The 17,990-nt window shown below is 46.6% G+C and overlaps 7 protein-coding genes across 7 annotated transcripts; 4 read left to right on the top strand and 3 right to left on the bottom strand.

Annotated features, from left to right (window-relative positions):
* Window positions 1–243: 243 nt before the first annotated feature.
* Window positions 244–2,134, bottom strand: GLAREA_01325 (PLP-dependent transferase; the record flags this gene model as incomplete). Its single annotated transcript, XM_008088541.1, has 4 exons — window positions 244–399; window positions 485–1,006; window positions 1,070–2,041; window positions 2,117–2,134. 4 exons carry the CDS (start codon window positions 2,132–2,134, stop codon window positions 244–246), a joined length of 1,668 nt encoding a protein of 555 aa, XP_008086732.1.
* Window positions 2,135–3,423: 1,289 nt separating this feature from the next.
* GLAREA_01324 (FAS1) lies at window positions 3,424–4,848 on the top strand (the record flags this gene model as incomplete). The annotated part of the gene is made up of 1 exon (XM_008088540.1): window positions 3,424–4,848. One exon carries the CDS (start codon window positions 3,424–3,426, stop codon window positions 4,846–4,848), a length of 1,425 nt encoding a protein of 474 aa, XP_008086731.1.
* Window positions 4,849–6,095: 1,247 nt separating this feature from the next.
* Window positions 6,096–6,959, bottom strand: GLAREA_01323 (uncharacterized protein; the record flags this gene model as incomplete). Its single annotated transcript, XM_008088539.1, has 3 exons — window positions 6,096–6,465; window positions 6,515–6,692; window positions 6,746–6,959. 3 exons carry the CDS (start codon window positions 6,957–6,959, stop codon window positions 6,096–6,098), a joined length of 762 nt encoding a protein of 253 aa, XP_008086730.1.
* A 1,469-nt stretch (window positions 6,960–8,428) lies between these two features.
* On the top strand, window positions 8,429–10,210 carry GLAREA_01322 (L-aspartase-like protein; the record flags this gene model as incomplete). The annotated part of the gene is made up of 6 exons (XM_008088538.1): window positions 8,429–8,477; window positions 8,534–8,861; window positions 8,987–9,068; window positions 9,120–9,457; window positions 9,511–9,676; window positions 9,725–10,210. 6 exons carry the CDS (start codon window positions 8,429–8,431, stop codon window positions 10,208–10,210), a joined length of 1,449 nt encoding a protein of 482 aa, XP_008086729.1.
* A 1,261-nt stretch (window positions 10,211–11,471) lies between these two features.
* Window positions 11,472–13,082, bottom strand: GLAREA_01321 (ENTH/VHS; the record flags this gene model as incomplete). The annotated part of the gene is made up of 5 exons (XM_008088537.1): window positions 11,472–11,707; window positions 11,760–11,934; window positions 11,978–12,352; window positions 12,404–12,781; window positions 13,062–13,082. 5 exons carry the CDS (start codon window positions 13,080–13,082, stop codon window positions 11,472–11,474), a joined length of 1,185 nt encoding a protein of 394 aa, XP_008086728.1.
* A 355-nt stretch (window positions 13,083–13,437) lies between these two features.
* Window positions 13,438–16,328, top strand: GLAREA_01320 (uncharacterized protein; the record flags this gene model as incomplete). Its single annotated transcript, XM_008088536.1, has 2 exons — window positions 13,438–13,583; window positions 13,769–16,328. The coding sequence occupies 2 exons, from the start codon at window positions 13,438–13,440 to the stop codon at window positions 16,326–16,328; spliced, it is 2,706 nt and encodes a 901-aa protein (XP_008086727.1).
* A 726-nt stretch (window positions 16,329–17,054) lies between these two features.
* GLAREA_01319 (uncharacterized protein) lies at window positions 17,055–17,845 on the top strand (the record flags this gene model as incomplete). The annotated part of the gene is made up of 2 exons (XM_008088535.1): window positions 17,055–17,078; window positions 17,126–17,845. 2 exons carry the CDS (start codon window positions 17,055–17,057, stop codon window positions 17,843–17,845), a joined length of 744 nt encoding a protein of 247 aa, XP_008086726.1.
* Window positions 17,846–17,990: the final 145 nt, after the last annotated feature.

The raw sequence follows: 17,990 nt of genomic DNA, 5'->3' as shown, positions 1-17,990 counted from the left end.
ATTCTAGGTGAGTGGAGTTGAAGTCAACTCCCATGTGAACTGAGATTCATTTACACTTAAGTCACTTATGAGCAGTGTGGTTAGGTGTGTTTAACCTGTTCAAGCGAGCACACAGCATCAGACTTAGCTACATCCATCTGCGATTCTCGTTTAATAGCCTCTCACTCGGTAGATTCTTACACAGCAATTGAATCTAGATCGTGTTATTCGGAATTTGGTTTCTAAGCTCAACGACTTTCAATCTTAACACACACTCCGATGCACGCCCTTACTCATAGGTTCCTTCCCACCTCTCCCTTGTCCCTTATGATGCGATCTCTCTCCCGCACTCGAATGCATTTTCTCGGTACTTGTATCCTTTGATTTATTCAGGATGCTGAGATCGCCTTTGTCGTTTTCCTGGTGGGTTGTTAGCTTGTGATATAACGGAAGGAAGGGATGGTGGAGTGAGGATGAAGTTGCTCATCATAGAAGAGAAACTTACAATCAAATTCTGCGTAATCTGACAAATATCCGCAATCAACCGATCCAACAAATCCAAACTCATACTCTCCCTGACCACCACCCTCAAAATCTCAATCTTATCCTCGCTCGGCGGCAATGGGTAATTCGGGACGATATACTGCTTCGCGCGCAGCAGATTACTAACATCGACCTGATTAATATGGGAAAACTCCTTCTTAAACTCATCGCTGAATCTAAACGCAACGACAGGGAGTCCGGCGTTGTAATCCGCGGACGTTTCGTCTTCTTTGCCAAACGCGATGTCGTCAATGGATGTGAACTTGTGCACGCCCTTTGGTCGATGGATATCGGAGACGCAGGTGTACCAGCCTGTTGCTTCGAGAGATTTGGAGAGAAGACGGGCGTTGGCCATGCAGTTTTCCATGATGGAGCGGTAGCCAGAGAAGCCTAGGTGCACGAGGTTGTAGTATTGGGCGATGACTTGGGCGCCGGGACGGGAGAAGTTTAGGGTGTAGGATTCTTCGGTGCCGCCGAGGTAGTGCTGGGTGAGAGTTAGTCTTATATGGTAGGAATCGAATGGGGCTTTGGGGGAAAAGGGACTTACGAGCTCAAAGACAAGGTGCTTTGGGAGGTAGGCTTCATCGCGCCAGATGATCCAGCCTACGCCCGCGTAGACGAGTCCAAATTTGTGGCCGGAGGTGTTGATGGATTTGACACGGGGAAGTTCGAAGTTCCACTTAGGACCTCCAACTTGAGCATGAGTGAAGGGAGCGACGAAGGCTCCAGAAGCACCGTCGACGTGGATTGGGATATCAACACCTGTCTCTTTCTCATAATCGTCCAAGATCTTGGAAATCTCCTCGACGGGCTCGTAGTGACCGGTATATGTGCTTCCCAGAATAACGAACACACCAATAGTGTTCTCGTCAATGTTTTCCTTGACTAGGTCGGAATCAAGTCTGAAATTACTCTTCTCAGATACAGGCAAAATGCGTGCTTCGACCTCGAAGTATCTAGCAAACTTTTCAAGCGCAACCTGAGCGTTCGCTCCCATGATAATGTTTGGTTTTGATGTATCTTTTCCTTCCTTCATTCTCTTTTCTTGCCAGCGACGCTTCATAGCAAGGCCGCCTAGATGAATGGCTTCGGAGGATCCAGTGGTGGCTGATCCAATAGCTTTCTCGCCCTTTTGCACACCCCAGAGGTGAGCAAGGATACTCACACATCGAGCATGAATTTGCATCATAGCAGGGTATTCGTCTGCATCACTCATGTTCTTGGCAATGTTCTCAATCATGAGATTTCGTGCATTTTCTTCCATATATGTACCGACGAAACTTGCCAGATTCAAGTTGGGAATTCCGTCCAGATCAAGTTCGTCTTTGATCATTTGGTGAACAGCATCGGCTGGTGCTCCCTCGTTGCCAATCTTGAATTTGGGGATTTCTTGCTTGCTGGCATAGCGTGTGGAGTAAGGAGTTATAGAAGATGTTCCGCCATTTGTGTGTGTATGTCTTCGACCTGCTTCTTTCATGTGAAGATTGTGAAGCTTGTCGATGATTTCATCGGGGTCGACCTAGATTGGGATTAGAAACTTGAACAACTCGGAACTGGAGGAATTGAAGCTGGAAACTTCAATTGACAGACTGACATGGCGGGCGAGAGGCATCTTGGGGGCTGTTCTGTTATTACGGAAGATATGAGATCAATTGAAGGGCTAGGAATTTTGAGCAGTAGACACTGTAAAAGAGGAAGCAAGGAGAGAAAATGCACCCAAAGGGAGCTCTATAAACAAACCATGAGCCATGACGACAGCTTTTCGGCACAGTTAGCACAAGGTACAGTCAGTGTCTTCCACGCAACTGCTGCCCCTCATCACCCGGATGGTGAGGGGTTTGTGAAGTGCTTTTGTCGTCGGTATGGGAGGGAAGCTCGTCGTGAGATCCACTTGACCGTACTTCGACGGAGGTTCCAGATCATAGCTTGCTGTTTCCCTCAAGTCAATTGGATGTTAAAGAGCTTCGAAGCTCATCCAGTCACGCCAAGACGTAATGATGCTGGAATTAAATGTGTGCCCGGCACCGCTAAGGAAAGCTTGGTTTTAATCCTTGCGCAGAGTCATCCTGGGTTTTCTCCTCAACTCGATGTCTCGTGATATTGTCACGTGATGGTGCCTACTTTTCGTGAAAAGAATTCACCAGAGATGTAGCAAGAACAAAACATCGATAAGCTTGAAGGCAGACCTAGAATAATGTGGTCTTTTTCACAATCCTTTATGGATTTTGACAGTGTCAAAGTAGAAACTGCACTGGTGGTGTTCTCCGTAACCTGTGATTCGTACTCGTACCTAGTCTCGTACGCCCGTAATGACTGCACGGGGCCGATCCCCGCATCTGTGAGGCCTTATCGTTATCGCCGATGACGTTGAAGTCTCGAGTCTCAAACCATTGCATAGAAGCACTCCTCAAGAGAGCTTATTGACATCCAGGATTCTGATAGAAGAATATCCTCGATATCTTTCATCTGTAGCCACGGCTCTTTTGCTTCTAGACTTCTCATCTATTTCATATCCGACCATACATAAGTGATCATACTCGATGTTCTAGAGACACGGAGGATTCAATGTCCCGCTCGAGGGGCACATGTGGTTTGATTCGCTCGCCTCATTCGTGGTGCATCAATGATGTATTGATGTGAGGTGATTTGAACCGAAGGACGCGCAAGCTTACCAACGAGCACACAGACGCATGGAGTTGAGTCTCTTTGATTCGAACCAATTGAGGTGGTTGTCTTCTTCCAGTTCCGGACATCCCTAGTCTCGTCTTACCTCCCTCGCTCTTGCGAATCCCATCGAGGCGTCATGCCATTGCTAGCCTGATTGGCATTCCTTATGTACCTACTTCTCGACTTGCCGTTGATCATCTTCCTTTACAACAACAACACCATCAATTATCCACGATGAAGTTCGCAACCACTCTATTGCCGCTTGCGGCCTTATCAACAGCATTTGTTATTCCAGATGATGTAGTGACCGAGCGTATTGTTGCTCAAAACGCAAAGTCACAGACATTCTTGGACAGGATTCAGGACACCGCCGAGAACGTCTGGTCAGAAGCTCAAGACAAAGTTCACGATGCCGTAGCATACTCCGAGAATGCATTCGACAACGCTCTCAATGCTGGCAAGAAGGCCAAAGAGGCATTCGAATGCCATATGTCGATGACCAAGTTCGATGTCGAATCATGGCTGGATACCAAGATGGAGAATGTTATGGATGTTGATATCTTTGATCATCCACACCACCGACCAGATCATCCTCATCATCCCCACCACCCACCTCACCACCACGATCCGCATAAGCACCACCCAAACCTCACCGTTTACCAGCTCATCGCGAGCAGCAAATACACCACGAAGTTTGCAAAGCTCATTGACGAATACCCAGATATTGTTAGTGCCTTGAACAGCACAGCTGTCAACTCAACTGTGTTTGCACCAACAGACAAGGCTTTTGAGAAGCTCCCACACCACCACAAGCCATCGAAGGAGTTGCTCAAGAGAATTATTCAATACCACGTTTCACCAGACTTCTACCCCGCTGGTCGTGTCTTGGTCACACATACAATTCCAACTGCCTTAGTTGAGGAGGCTCTCGGTGGTCAACAACGTCTTCGTATTGGTTTGGGATTGGCCAAGGGATTGAATGTCAACTTCTACAGCCGAATTATTGCCATTAACATCTTTGGTACTAATGGTGTTATTCACGGTGTTGACTCCCTACTTCTCCCACCACCACCAGCATTGAAGATTGTCGAGCTATTCCCAGGAGAGTTCAGCACTCTTCAACTCGGTCTCGAGAAGACTGGTCTTTTCGACGCTATCAAGGAGGCTCCTCACGTTGGTGGTACTCTCTTCGCACCAAGCAACTGGGCATTCCAAAAGCTCGGTCCAAAGATCAACGCTTTCCTCTTTAGCAAGTATGGTCAAAAGTACTTGAAGGCACTCTTGGAATACCATGTTGTTGCCAACCAAACACTCTACTCCGACGCTTTCTACCATGGAGAGGGCGCTTCGGCTGACGCCGTCGACGAGATTGACATGTCTGGCATTCCAAAGGGATATTTCCACGTTGATCTCCCAACACTTCTCCATGAAAAGTCCTTGAGCATCGATGTCGCTAGATACGGTGGACTCATCAGTATCAAGATTAACGGATTCAGCTCTGTCGCTGTTCAAGATGGTCTTGCAAAGGATGGTGTTGTACACGTTGTCAGTTCTGTATTGATCCCACCTAAGACTCCTGGTGACGCTGCTTGGGCGGGTGAGGAGATGACGGTGGAGGAGTTTAAGGATAGATTTGATTCGCTTGAGAGGGAGCTGTAAAGAAAACACAAAAGAAAACACAGGATGATTAGATAGCGAGGGATGGAGATGAAGTTACGGCCGTGGGTGAAAACGAAATGAAGCGATGACTTGTATTTTATTTGAATGATATTATTTGGTTAATTCACTCTCCTGTATGTGTTTTCGTGACCTGTTGAAGTTATCTATTAGTGGTTCCTAATAGAAAACAGCTCTTAAACTGGCTTAACCCATGGTACAGATCTATCGTGCCTCGAGCTGTATTTTCCACATTGCTCTTGATCGAGAATTCGGTATTCAGTCCATGGTCACTGCTTTGATCTCCGCATCTCCTTGGAGGGGAGAATGAGCGGTTACTACTACTTAGTCCCCCACCACAAATTCTTCCTACATCAACCTCTTATTTTCTTTGAATACAACTCTTTGTGTTACTCCCGAGTAGAATGGTAGTTGCTGGGTTGTAGGGAACGGTTGTGAGGGGAGGGGGATGAGAGTTTGGTTGTGGGCTGTGGTGGGGTGAGGCGTGGTGGATGAGAAGTTGAGTGATGGAATTGGAGAAGGAAGGGGTGGGGAGGAAGATGTGAAGGTTCAGGTTAATGTTCTTTTTGAGAGAACATTATCATACTATCCAACTGTTTATTCCGTAAGTTGAAAACATATCCAGCTTTGGTTAATGGGAAGTCGTGATGGATAATTGCGTAATAACAATGGTCGCTAAAGGGGACAGGTAATTCCGTGAGCGGTTTACGTGAAACCAAAAAGGCGACTGTACATCAATTAAGCTATAAAAATGTTCGTTTATTTAATTTGGTAGTATAAACGACCCAACGGATGTATGAGATATCACGCGGTTCTTCTGATTGTGATGGTGACTTTATCGACTAGACGAATATATCTAGCTTGACGCGAACAAGCTACACGTACCAGTCCTTAGGAGCGCTGGTGCATGAGGGTTTGAGCGTCCGACTGGTCGGACTAGTGTAGGATGAAGGGACGAAAAGGAGATGATGACTGGGTTTGGTGGAAATTCAAGTTCTGGTTGGGGGAAGAGCTTGGTTGTCATTGATAGATATTACAGATTTGGTGCGATAGAAAGATTGGTGTATTAGTACTGTGATTGTATTTAACGGTACGCTAACTAATTAAATTACTCTCATTTCTAACACGAAATATCCAGATACACGATCACTAAGCAATAAACAGATTCCCTCCAAACACCATCCGCCTCCCAAAAGCGAATCTAAATTACAACCTCGCCCAAATCAACCTCAAGTACAACAAGAAATCACCGCCGCAATCGTCGCTACCAAAGTAAAAACCCCCGTCACAGCCCCAATCACTATCCCCGCAATCTCGCCCTTACTCAGACCTCCCTTGCCCTCGGTATGCACCTCGCTATTCGTCTGGTTCGCCGTCGAGTTGTCGTAGAAATTCTGGTAGTAAACGATCGGTGCGGCGGTGATGCTTGCTGAGGGAATGGATGTCGCGGTGATGGTTTCGATGACGGGGCGACGGGTAGCGTCGGATGCGGTCTCGACGGTCACGATGATGGAGGGTGAGATGGCGCATTGGTAGCCGCTGAACGTCGTGGTGCCGTAGAGGGAGCGGAAGGTTGCGCAGTAGCGGTATTGTGCGTTGCTAGAGATGGATTAGGGAAGGATGAGAAAAAGAGGGGGAAGGGGGGTACCATTTCCCGATTCCGTAGTCTGCTTGACAGTTTAAGCCGCAGTTGTTGAGACTCGCGTATGGGATGCAGGATGTTGCTAGTTGGCAGTATTGGAAGTTTCCTGCTGGACAGCAGCCCATGGCTTCTTGATAGTTGTTTACGGCGCACCGGTAGCCTACTGCGCAGGTGACGGGATATACTGGTGGATGTGTTAGTAGAGGATAGATGTTGGTGAGGGTTTGTAAGACTTACGAGTGTTTCCTGTTGCATATCCACAGATATCTCTATAATCCCGCTTTTTCAACTCTTCGAGCGGGTCAACTAAAACTGCTTCTTCGGTAGGTCTGGGTGAGATTCCAGTACTGAGGAGTCCTTGGGATGAGGCTGTAGGAGCTGGACTCGCTTGTACTAGAAGGCCGAAAATAAACGCGAGGATAGCGACCTGAATCGGGCGTCTTGAAAACATGTTTGAGACTCAAAGACAATATTTCTGCTGGTGAGATACGCGTAATCGAACCAAAATGCCGACGAGAAACACGTCCTTTAATAAGACAGAAGAGCCTCATAACAGCCCTACTGAGTTCAGTGAAAGTTCTGATATTTGCTGGTTATTACTCATAACCATGCTTTCCCAAAATCAGCCCTGAGTGTTGTGATAGAGGGCTTGGATTCGCCCTCTTCGGGAAGTATCAGACGAATTAAAGCGTAAATTACCAGCCAAAGCTGAGTCTGGAGAAACCCGTATGTCGTGTAACATCATTTCTCGCGTCGAGCCGCAGTATCCTCTTCGCTGGGTGGATGTTTTCTTGGTGTCGTGATTTATTTTGAGGTTTGAAAAGCCACGGCTGGGTTGAAATGGCATGCCATGCCCCCACAGTGCCACGAGGCTGGCAATTTAGCACGAGGTCCCAGACCGAGATCTCGTTGTTTTCCCAGCTTCTCAACACCGTTGGTGACTTGGCTGGCAAAATAAAATCGATACGACACAGGAAAGTTTGCTCTCCTGTAAAAGGTTGCCAGAAAATTTACCTATCCGACGGGTAGCATCAAGTGCCTTTGACACAAACCGTTGAACACACCACTAGACACCCACAAGTAGCTGACATAAATCTCAGAGGAAGGCATTTTCAACAAATGATCCAAGCCGGTTTTGCCGTTAAAACCTGTCCGGTCTATGATAAGGCTGGCCAAATCGGATGAGCATCACCCATCTTCGTTCTCCATAATCACTGATAATTGACGATCATTCCAACCAGATGCAAGCCATCGGCATCTTATACGGCTTTCCCAAACTGGCAGAAGTTGATTCCATTTCGTTAGATCATCTCAGTCTTCATATTTGCTGATTTTGAAGACTTATCGATGGCTATCTGGATGTCTGTGACCATTGGCGTCAGCGCAGGTGCAAACTGTATACGGAATCTGTGACAACTCGGTGCGTTGATAAATTCTCCGTGGTGTATATCGTTAGCTGTACAGTAACATTTTTCAGATTGAAACCGGGATTCAATAAAAATATGTATTTGAGAAAATTGAAGCACTTAGAGAGGTCCTCGTTGTTCGCACGCTTGGGCGAGCTCAGTGCTTATGCAATGACTTTAAATAAAGGTAGATTTGCGGTAGGTATTGTCTCTTCCGATAGTACTGTATGCCCAAGCTTTTAGCCACCTAGGTCTCCAATAATGTGATGTATTGTGACTAGTTGTGATGTTGAAAGCAAATGAGGAACGAAGAACGAAGCCGAAGGAGATGGGTGTCCCTACGACTCAGGGTTCACCGCCCGAGACCCACATTCATCCCAATTCAGCGAACTACCCCGCCATCTGCCACGGGAAAATATCACACCAGCGACCACACCATCCCCGACTTTTGCTTCCCCTCACAACTTTAATATTTGCAAAACCACGCTTTTGTACGGCGGCATAATTAGACAAAATGTCTGCTAACGATACATATCAATCGCCATTGGCGTCCCGCTATTCTAGTAAGCCCCAGACCAATCCATTGAAGAGCTATTCACTGATTGTCTGATCAATTTAGGCGCGGAAATGAAAAAGATATTCTCGAACCGAAACCGCGCATCTACATGGCGACAACTCTGGCTCTGGCTTGCGGAGGGAGAGAAGGAACTCGGTCTCGATATCTCGGACGAAGCAATTTCTCAAATGGCTGAGCACCTCGAAATGACCGACGAGTGCTTCAAGGTTGCTAGTGAAGAAGAGAAGAAGAGACGACATGATGTTATGGCCCATGTGCATGCGTTCGGGCAGGTGGCGCCGAAGGCCGCTGGAATTATTCATTGGGGGGCTACAAGCTGCTATGTTACTGATAATGCGGAGTTGATCTTCATGAAAAATGCTCTTGATCTGTAGGTACTAGTTTAAATGGTCTTGTGTACTGAAGACAATTGACATAATATCGTTTATTTCGTCAATTGTTTTTCGTAGATAGCATGCCAGGTCTCGTCTCTGGAAAGAGCTGACTGTGGTACAGGGTGTTACCAAAATTGGCGACTATCATTTCGAAATTGGCGGACTTTGCGATCGAGTATAAGGATATGCCTACGCTTGGATTCGTAAGTCCGAGCCCAATGTATAACAATGATCCACGACTGACTCAATTCCAGACTCATTACCAACCAGCACAGCTTATCACTGTCGGCCGTAGAGCAGCTCAATGGACACAGGACTTGCTTATGGATTTGGAAGATATTTCTCGAGTCCGGGATGATTTACGCTTCCGTGGAGCTCAGGGGACTACTGGAACGCAAGCTTCATTTATGGAAATTTTCCACGAGGACGGAGATAAAATTGACAAACTCAACGAATTCCTCTGCAAAAAAGCCGGATTTCCCTCATGCTACTCTATTTCAACCCAAACATATACCCGTAAAGTCGATTTGAGAGTTGCTAATGCTCTTTCTGCTCTTGGAGGAACTGTCCAGAAAATCACCAGTGACATCAGGTGAGTCTTTTCGTTGGCGCAAACATGTTTAAAAACTCACAATTTTCTGCTAGACATTTGGCCAATCGTAAGGAACTCGAGGAGCCATTTGAGAAGGATCAAATCGGCTCATCTGCAATGGCATACAAACGCAACCCAATGCGATGTGAGCGTATTGCTGGCTTGGGTCGTTTCCTTGCAAATCAGAACAAGATTGCCGTTGACACCTTCGCTGCTCAGGTAATGAACTTTCCCAAACACGTCAACCAATTTACTAAATATCTCTAGTGGATGGAAAGAACACTTGATGACTCTGCTATTCGTCGTATCATGATTCCAGAGATGTTCTTGAGTGCCGACGCTATCTGCATGACTCTCGACAATGTGGTCAGCGGCTTGGTTGTTTACCCAGCTCGAATCCATTCAGCCGTTATGGAAGAGCTTCCATTCATGGCCACCGAGAACATTATTATGAAGCTGGTTGCACTAGGTAAATCCCGACAAGACGCCCATGAAGAGATCCGTGTCTTGAGTCATCAAGCTTCGGATGTTGTCAAGAAGGAGGGAGGCAAGAATGATCTCATCGAACGCATCAAGAAGACCGAATTCTTCCAACCTGTTTGGAATGAAATTGACGCCATGCTCGACCCAAAGAACTTCATCGGTCGTTGCCCCGAGCAAGTCACTCGTTTCTGTAGTAACGATGTTGCGAAAGCTCTTGCGCCTTATAAGGAGCATATCACGAAGAGCAAGAACGTCGAGCTCACTGTTTAATTCTTCATTGGTACAAGGAGTTGTCGGATTCCGTTTCCGATCAGGTTTCATTTGTCTAATATTATGAGATATTTACGACGTTCAAAAGCCGTTGAAACAGACTGGAACTGATGAATACTTAACTCCTCTGATTGACTTGCATACTTTCAAAGGCGTCCAAAAGTCTTGGGTTTTCTGGTGTATAGGCGTTTTAGCGCAACATGGTTTTGATACCGGGGAGCAGATTTGTATTTTCTTATCTCTACGACCAGCTATCTTTGGAAACAACAATGCTTAACTATAATGGAAATAGACAGGAGAGAAATAGAGTAGAGAATTGAAATAACTTTGTCCTAGAAGTCACAATAATCTTGTCTCTAATAAAGCAGTTTGTGAGGTGTCTTTCTGCGCTGATACATTTGTACGTAGTAAGTAGAGTCGGTAATAACTTTGAGTTGTCGCTCGACGAGGTTAAGGCACGTATAGGAGGGTTTTGATCAAGATTTCATGATGAGCAGGATGCTGGATATATATTACTACACACATTGTTGGGTGTTTGATACGTCCAACGCAGTTTATGCCTTCCAGACTGAGTGGCAACCCAGCTCACGGAAATTGGGGGCCGTAATGTATAGTGTCCAAAGACCTCTACTGAAAATTAGCTGAGTGCTGAGAGGGATATATAAATGTATAGTAAAATATATATTAGGTTTAACGTTGTTATTGTTATTCTCCGTAGAATACATCGGCTAGTTGTGTGGGAAAAGTAAAACTCCTTCGATGTTCAAAAATTAAACGATTGGAGCGGGAGCGAGTGGTATTTGGAAAAACTAAATAGTGAGTGTATATGTATCTCTAGATACTTCAGTTAATGAGGAATGGTTCTAATTTGATGTTGATACGTAGAGGATAGAGGGGAGTGGCAGACACTAGTGATAATTTTCGGGTTTCCAGGTTACATACTCAGACGATTAAATGTGCTAGGTAATATTGTGAGATTGAAGTTTTTATTGACGCTGTAGAACAAATAGACCGCTCCATAGGCCAAGACAACATGAGCTCCAGTCTACCTACCTAGGTATGCCGGTTCTGCTACGTGATATGAAAACCGCTCGATGATGCAAGTGAACAAAGACAATTCGCCTCCCAACAAGAAACATGATCATATCTTGCATCTCCCCAAAGGCTCTTTCAAAGAGCGCGAGACACTACGATTATAGTCATCAAACGACGGCCCTACACGCTTCATGTCAGATCTTCTCCCGAAAAGGCCGCAGAATATTTACCATCTAGGCTCATCCTTCTCCGCCCCCGGAGTATCTAGAGCATTACCATCACCGAAAGGATCATTATCGGCCTCATCATCCTCATTCTGTGGTGGTGCTGCCATGGGTGCACGACGAGGAGGCATTGGCGGTGCCTTCTCCGGACTCTTGGAACTGGAGCTTCCCATATTCGCAAAAGCATTCTGGGAAAAGGCATCAGTGTTTTGTCTGGTTTTGTGTCTTTCTTCGATCACTATGTTTCTACATTAGCAAGTCTCTTTACGATTGGGATGGAGGTTACCTACTTCTGAATGCATGCTGTTGCGCAGCCAACTCGTCGTCTGAATCGCTTTCCGCGTCAAGTGAGCCATCTTCGTTCACAAAAGCTTTGAGCGCATCCATTAATCTCGAATTAACATCGAGCAGTGGGCCGACATATTCTTCGGAGCCCTCGTATTTCTGTTCGGTAAGATAATGTAGCTATTAAGTCAGTAAAGTCCACTGTCAGAAGTTTCGCTCTTACATAAGTCTTAATCTTTTGACGATGCTTTTTCCCTATCTCAAAATACCGAAGTGCATTTGCGTTTGCAGTGATCTGTTGGCCTCCTTGTGATCTTAATACATTTTCCAAGTTTGATGCCGCGATGGTGGAATCGGCAACACAAGCTTTCATCATCGGTTTCTCTGCCTCGAAGTTGAAATTCTTGTTTCTCCCCTTGCTTTTCTTATCTTTCTTTCGAAAGAATGAACTTCGGGTATGGCTTGGCTCACTTGGTCGAATTGGAGAAGCCACTGGAACGACAGGGGCTGCAACCTTTCGAACGGGTGCAGGTGCAGGTCGTTCTGTCTCTGCGCCGTCACCGAATGGATTATCGGCGTCACTTAAGGCTTTGGCTTTCTGGTGCTATGTGAGCTGATGATTCATCTTACGAGAAGTGGTATTGAATACCTTATAAAGTCGAGCAATATCTGGATTATACTTGGACCATCCACGCAAGAGCTTTGTGCATTCTGACCTCACAAGTTGACCGGAGTGCTTGTCCAGACACCTGTCAAAACTATCCACCAACTTTTTGTTTGCGAATCTCTTTTGGAATGTCTCTCCTGCATTTTGAATGAGTCCATCCAAGATTTCCAGAGCCCTTAGTCTTTGATGTTCATTTCCATACAAAAGCTCCATTCTAATCGCCCGTGAAGCTTCTTCGATCCCACTTCCTCCTAACAGTTTCATCGTCTCAATGATGTTGACAATTCCACTGATATCATCTTTCTTATCCTCACGGCAAAGGACCTCTATATTGGCCGTGATAGCCGTGTAAGGCTTGTTCTAAAGAAAAGACTTCCGAATTAGTATGTATAACAGGCACCGACAAACATCTAGCGTAACATGTTTGGAAAAAAAACAAGTCCTACGGAGCATGATTCTCCAGTGTTCGTTTGACTAAAAAACCGAGTTATGGATTGGCCGACTGGCTGGACACTAATACAATTTTATCCTAGACACAGTTGATAAATAGGAAGAGCAATGTCTGTTTCCTGATGGATGTAGTCTTTGAACATGATAAAACTCATAGTTTGTGCTTTGAGCAAAAGAAAGATATACGGACCGGGTTACGAGTTGGCCTCATGATGGTAGCAAATGATAGATGAGCAGTGGCTTGCAATCCGTTTAACCTGGATACTTGAGAACTTAAGTAGATAAGGTAATCTAGCTCCGGAACTTTTTAAGGAAGCAGCTTCTAGAAGCCAAAATAGTTGCTATTGACTCCTAAGCTGTTGCTGATAACAGCAGCGCGGGGTGAAACGAAGTGAGCGTGTAAACGGATCGCGGACAATGCTCCGTTGAGCTATGGTTGTTGAAATGAAGGGTGGATATCGCAAAATTGCGCTGCTTAAATATACTTAAACTGAGTAATGAGTCCAACTAGATGTGAATTACCCGCGTGAATTCACTTTGAAGCTCGAGCTGCGGCTCAGAAAGTGATGACTGGAGACGACGCTTCAGGTAACCGGGCAATCGGACGACCCCGCCGCCAAGACTTTGTGGCCGAGTTTATGCCGACAGAATCGTGGTGTTTTGTTGACATTGCTCTTCTTGATGTTCAGAATCCTCATCAACATTCTTATATGTACATCTTTTCTGATGCAACGAACGAGAGATAGGTGTGCTCAGTCAATTGAGCGTCCTGGGTGTGAAGAAAGAAGGGGATGGAGTTGAATCAGGGTTGGGAGGAGCTGCATGTGGACGGCGAAGCCAACATTGAACCGTTGGTTGAAAGAGCAGAGCTTCTTCTTCACAGCTAACATCGAGCAGAGAGCCACATACGTTCCGACCGCAGCCATGTTTCACACCAGTTACTCATAAAAAAGCGCCTGTCCAATATGTTAATCCCTATGATACCATTTACTATCCCGAAGAAGCTGCCGACTTCTTGCACAACCGGCTCGAAGATGGAAGTGATGTTTTCAAGCGAGGCATTACTGAGGAAAGAGGTCAAACGAGTGATATGGAGAAAGACTGTTCTTATTCAATAGGCGCCATATGGCCATACGCGGATGAAGAGGATACTGGAATGGAGAAGGAACTGGTTGTGGAGAAAGCGGCTAAGCGACAAAAGACTGCTACAAAACGGGGGACGAAAGGCAAGCGGGCACCGTTCAAGGTTCAAACCATTGAATCTGACGATGAAGATATTGTTGGATCATTTTGTAGGCATCGGCCTAATTTGTCCGAGCCAACACAGTCGATAACACCTCCAGACACCGCCAATCGAGGTAAGAAGCAAGCACCATCGAAAAAGGCGAAGGGAGCAGGTAGAAGTCTACCAGCATTCAAAAGCCTTACAATCACGAAACCAATTCAAAGAGATGAGAAAAAATTTCAGAAATCCCAGCAAAATCCGACAGAGGCTGCTCCAGTCGTCGTCAGTTACCAAGGATGGTCGTCTACCGAATCAGCTGTAAAGAACAATGCCATTAAGATCGGACAAACAACTCTTGATAAATTAGCGGCTTTTCGGTACCAAGCTCCAGCACAAATAGGTCAATCTGGAAATCACGCTTCTTTCAATGAGACTTCAGAACAGTTGCTCAACAACAGGGACACAAACCAAATCCATTCCATTCCGAAGCCGGAGTGCCTACTAGGTCGTGAGGATGAGAGCTCCCAGCTAGCAGGTTGGAGAATTGACACGGGCGATCCATTCTGTGATCAACCCAACATTGAAGGGATAGACACTCACAACACATCAGAACACCCTGGGCTCACAGGAAACAGATTTGGTTTAGGCTTGTCCCAGGTTAGCACTGATATCGTGACTGGCTATCAACCCGAAGATAGGCAATATGCTACGAAAGCTGATTCGCAAGTGGGGTGCATGCCTTCAGGCTCCAGTTCTTTCTTCCCTTACTATACTTCCAGTGAGCAGCGAGTTCTCGACGGGCTCTTATCCGTGGTTGAGACGGCGAGGGAGGATGGCGAAACGATTCAAGAAGCATCCCAGAGGCTGAAAATACCTCCTGTCATCAGTCATAGCCTAGGAATGATGATGGGAGAGATGATCTCTTCAGATGCAGCATTTGTCGATGCAAACCACGCCGAAGAACAATGTGTAACGCCGCTGGTAAGACCAGACTCTGAAGTGCATTCGGATGGCCACCACTCTGTCCAGGAAAGTATCAGTCCAGCCAATGCTGCTGAGTCCGACGATGAGTTTGATGATGGCGTCGACGACACGGACCTACTCGCTGCAAGTAATTGCATACCAATGGACGGGTCTGAGCCGAATAATTGTTCTCCAACACCCGTCTTTCTCAGATCTAACCAAGCTCCTCATGTACGGCAAATGCAAATGACGAAGAAAATTCCCGCCCACGACGAGGCAACCTCCTCGTCACCATCTCTTTTAGAATCGGACCCAGACTTGGACAATTTTGCTATGTGTTACGCCGGTGAGAAGGATCAGGATGATACCAAAAAGGATGGAGAAGCTGTAGAAAGGTTTAGAGCACCCTCGAGTGTTCAACGTTCTTTTCTTGGCAAGACGAGTGAAGCAGAAGTCTACGACAGCACCTTACAATTTTCGCCGCCTCCAAGTCGAACTTGTTCCACAAAACCCCAAACCTCACCCGGGACTCATAATGCTAACAGTTGTAGTCAATCGCAAGCCATGACATCTCTCTCGGTGGGTAGAGGTACTCACCCTAGTAGCGAAGACTGGTCTTTCATAAACGGCTCTGGGCTAGACGAACAAGAAACGATTGAAGAACCAAAGCCCACTCAGAATGTTGAACATAATTCTGATGGTGTATCACAGAATCAAGACACCAACCTGAGGACAAAGGCGGACGTTGTCGTTCTGGACGACATTGACGAATGTAAACCCTTCGAGCGGTTTGTAAGACCAGCATTTCCTTCACTCGTTCGTGATCGCTCTCCAATCATTGGTGTTTCTCCTCAAACTTTTCTCCGAGTTTGTTTTCGAATCTATGAGATGTACCGCGAAGGTGCCAGGTGTTTTCAGTCAAATCAAGATGCAATAATTGAACTATTCGCTCGAGTTACTTTCTCTTTACGGGATCCAGGCACGACAAAACAACACTTTCAATTTGCGGACCTCTGGAGCAAGCATCCGCCATTTGCCACAGGTATTCTTACGGATATCAAACCCACGACTCTAGCTGATACGGAAAGTAAAGGTCTTGTTGGCGGTGACTTGGGCAAGAAGGTGCGATGTTTAGGGAGGTTGAAAAAAGATGCGAAAACTAGTAGTGGATGGCTACTTCATATTATTAACATTAGGCAAACCGACTGGGAGGAGATTCGATGGACTAAGAGAATTGTAAGCCAGGAGGTTGATGAAGATTCGGACTAGGATTATTTGGCGTGTTTCTTGGGGAGGCTCCTACATTTATTGCTATACACAAAATCTTGCTATGCTCTGAGGCGCGAACTAATCTTGACACAGACGAATTTAACACTGGGAAGTGGTCCCAAGTTGTTGGGTGCTACATAGCATATTTAGCTGAATTTACAACGTATTCTCTTTACACTCCTCGCTTCTTCTTCTACGCTCCTTCAACCTCATCACAGGAATTTTACTCCCAACAACAGTTCACAAAGCCTTACCCTAGCTAAACTAGCATGTAATCTTACACTTTTCGTAGGAAGTAATCTTCTACATTAAACATGTATTGTTAAACCCGTTTATTCCCCGCGCCTCGGCAAATCATCATCGACGGCTGTGCCGCAACCACACATCTCGTAAAGCTCGTCCCATTCGATCATGAACGATAGCTGCTCACTCGCTGCACTGATTGGCCTTCGGTCAGCCCAGCTGGGCGATGCTGACGCGTCCAGAATGGGTCGCAAGGCAGCTGTCAGACTCGGATGATCGTTGGTCCATTCTTTATCTACTATCGCACTCCCTCGTATTTCGTACTTGACCAACTCCTTGATGATTATGAAATAATATACAAGTTGCACGAGCCTCAATTGCGTCGCGATATACTTCTGTACTAGTACCACATACCTTAGTACTAGGACAGTTCAACTCCAATTACCTTAAAGCATTAAACACAACACCACCACCGCCTTCATCATGAATCGTCACCGCTACGAATCCGTAAGTCCCCTCCTCTCACCTCACCTCCTCCATCTAACCCACCACAGGTCCCCCAACGCTCAACATCCACAACCCACCGCGCCTACGACCCTCAAATCGCCTCTCCCATCCCCCTCTCCACCGCCCCCTCCTCCTACAACTTCAACACAGGTCTCCCCTCCTCAGCATCCTCCCTCATAGACACCCCCTCCACAACCAACACCCCCATCCCCAACTCTCCCCCTCCCTCCTTCCACACCCATTCCTCGCCCGGCACCCCGCGACCAACCCAATCTATCCGCTCCGCCTCCCTCTGGGGCGTCGCCCCCTCCACCGTCACCACGGGCGACACCACCTCCAACGACGCACTCGCCACGATTGCCGGGTTGAAACAGCGCGTCGAATGGCTCGAAGAATCCATCGGTCGCTTACTTCTCGAGAAGGAAGAACGCTCGTCCTCCGCCGCCGACAACACACCGTCTATAGCGCGCGATAACTGCTGCGTTAGTTTCACGGACGCGACGCCAGATCTCGAACGCGCGATCATGCGCGGACGCAATAATTGCTGTGTTAGTTTCCAGCGCGAGGAGGGGAAACGGGAGAAGGATAAGAGGGTTATTGCGTTGAGCGTGGGTGTCTTTATGGTTTTTTTTATGTTGATGTTTGTGTTCTTGAGTGGGGGACGGGGTGGTGGGGGTGGGGGGTATGGTGTTAGAGGGGGTGAGGGGGGGAAGGGGGGTTATGGGATTAATGGTGTAGAGGAGGGGATGAAGGAGGGGTTGTCGTGATGATTGAGTGAGGATTTTATTAGGATTATTGGGTCGTGAGGGGGGATCTTGTTGTAAGGGATTGAGAGGGGATGGGTTGTAGGGCGTTTTTGAGGCGTTTGGGTTGGGTGTGTAGAGAAGGATTTTAATATCTCTGTGAAAGAGC

The sequence above is a fragment of the Glarea lozoyensis genome (assembly GCF_000409485.1).
Source record: "Glarea lozoyensis ATCC 20868 chromosome Unknown GLAREA7, whole genome shotgun sequence".
NCBI classification, from domain to species: Eukaryota; Fungi; Ascomycota; class Leotiomycetes; order Helotiales; family Helotiaceae; genus Glarea; species Glarea lozoyensis.
Note: the sequence above shows the minus strand (reverse complement) of the source record. Positions and strands in the feature narration are given on the sequence as shown.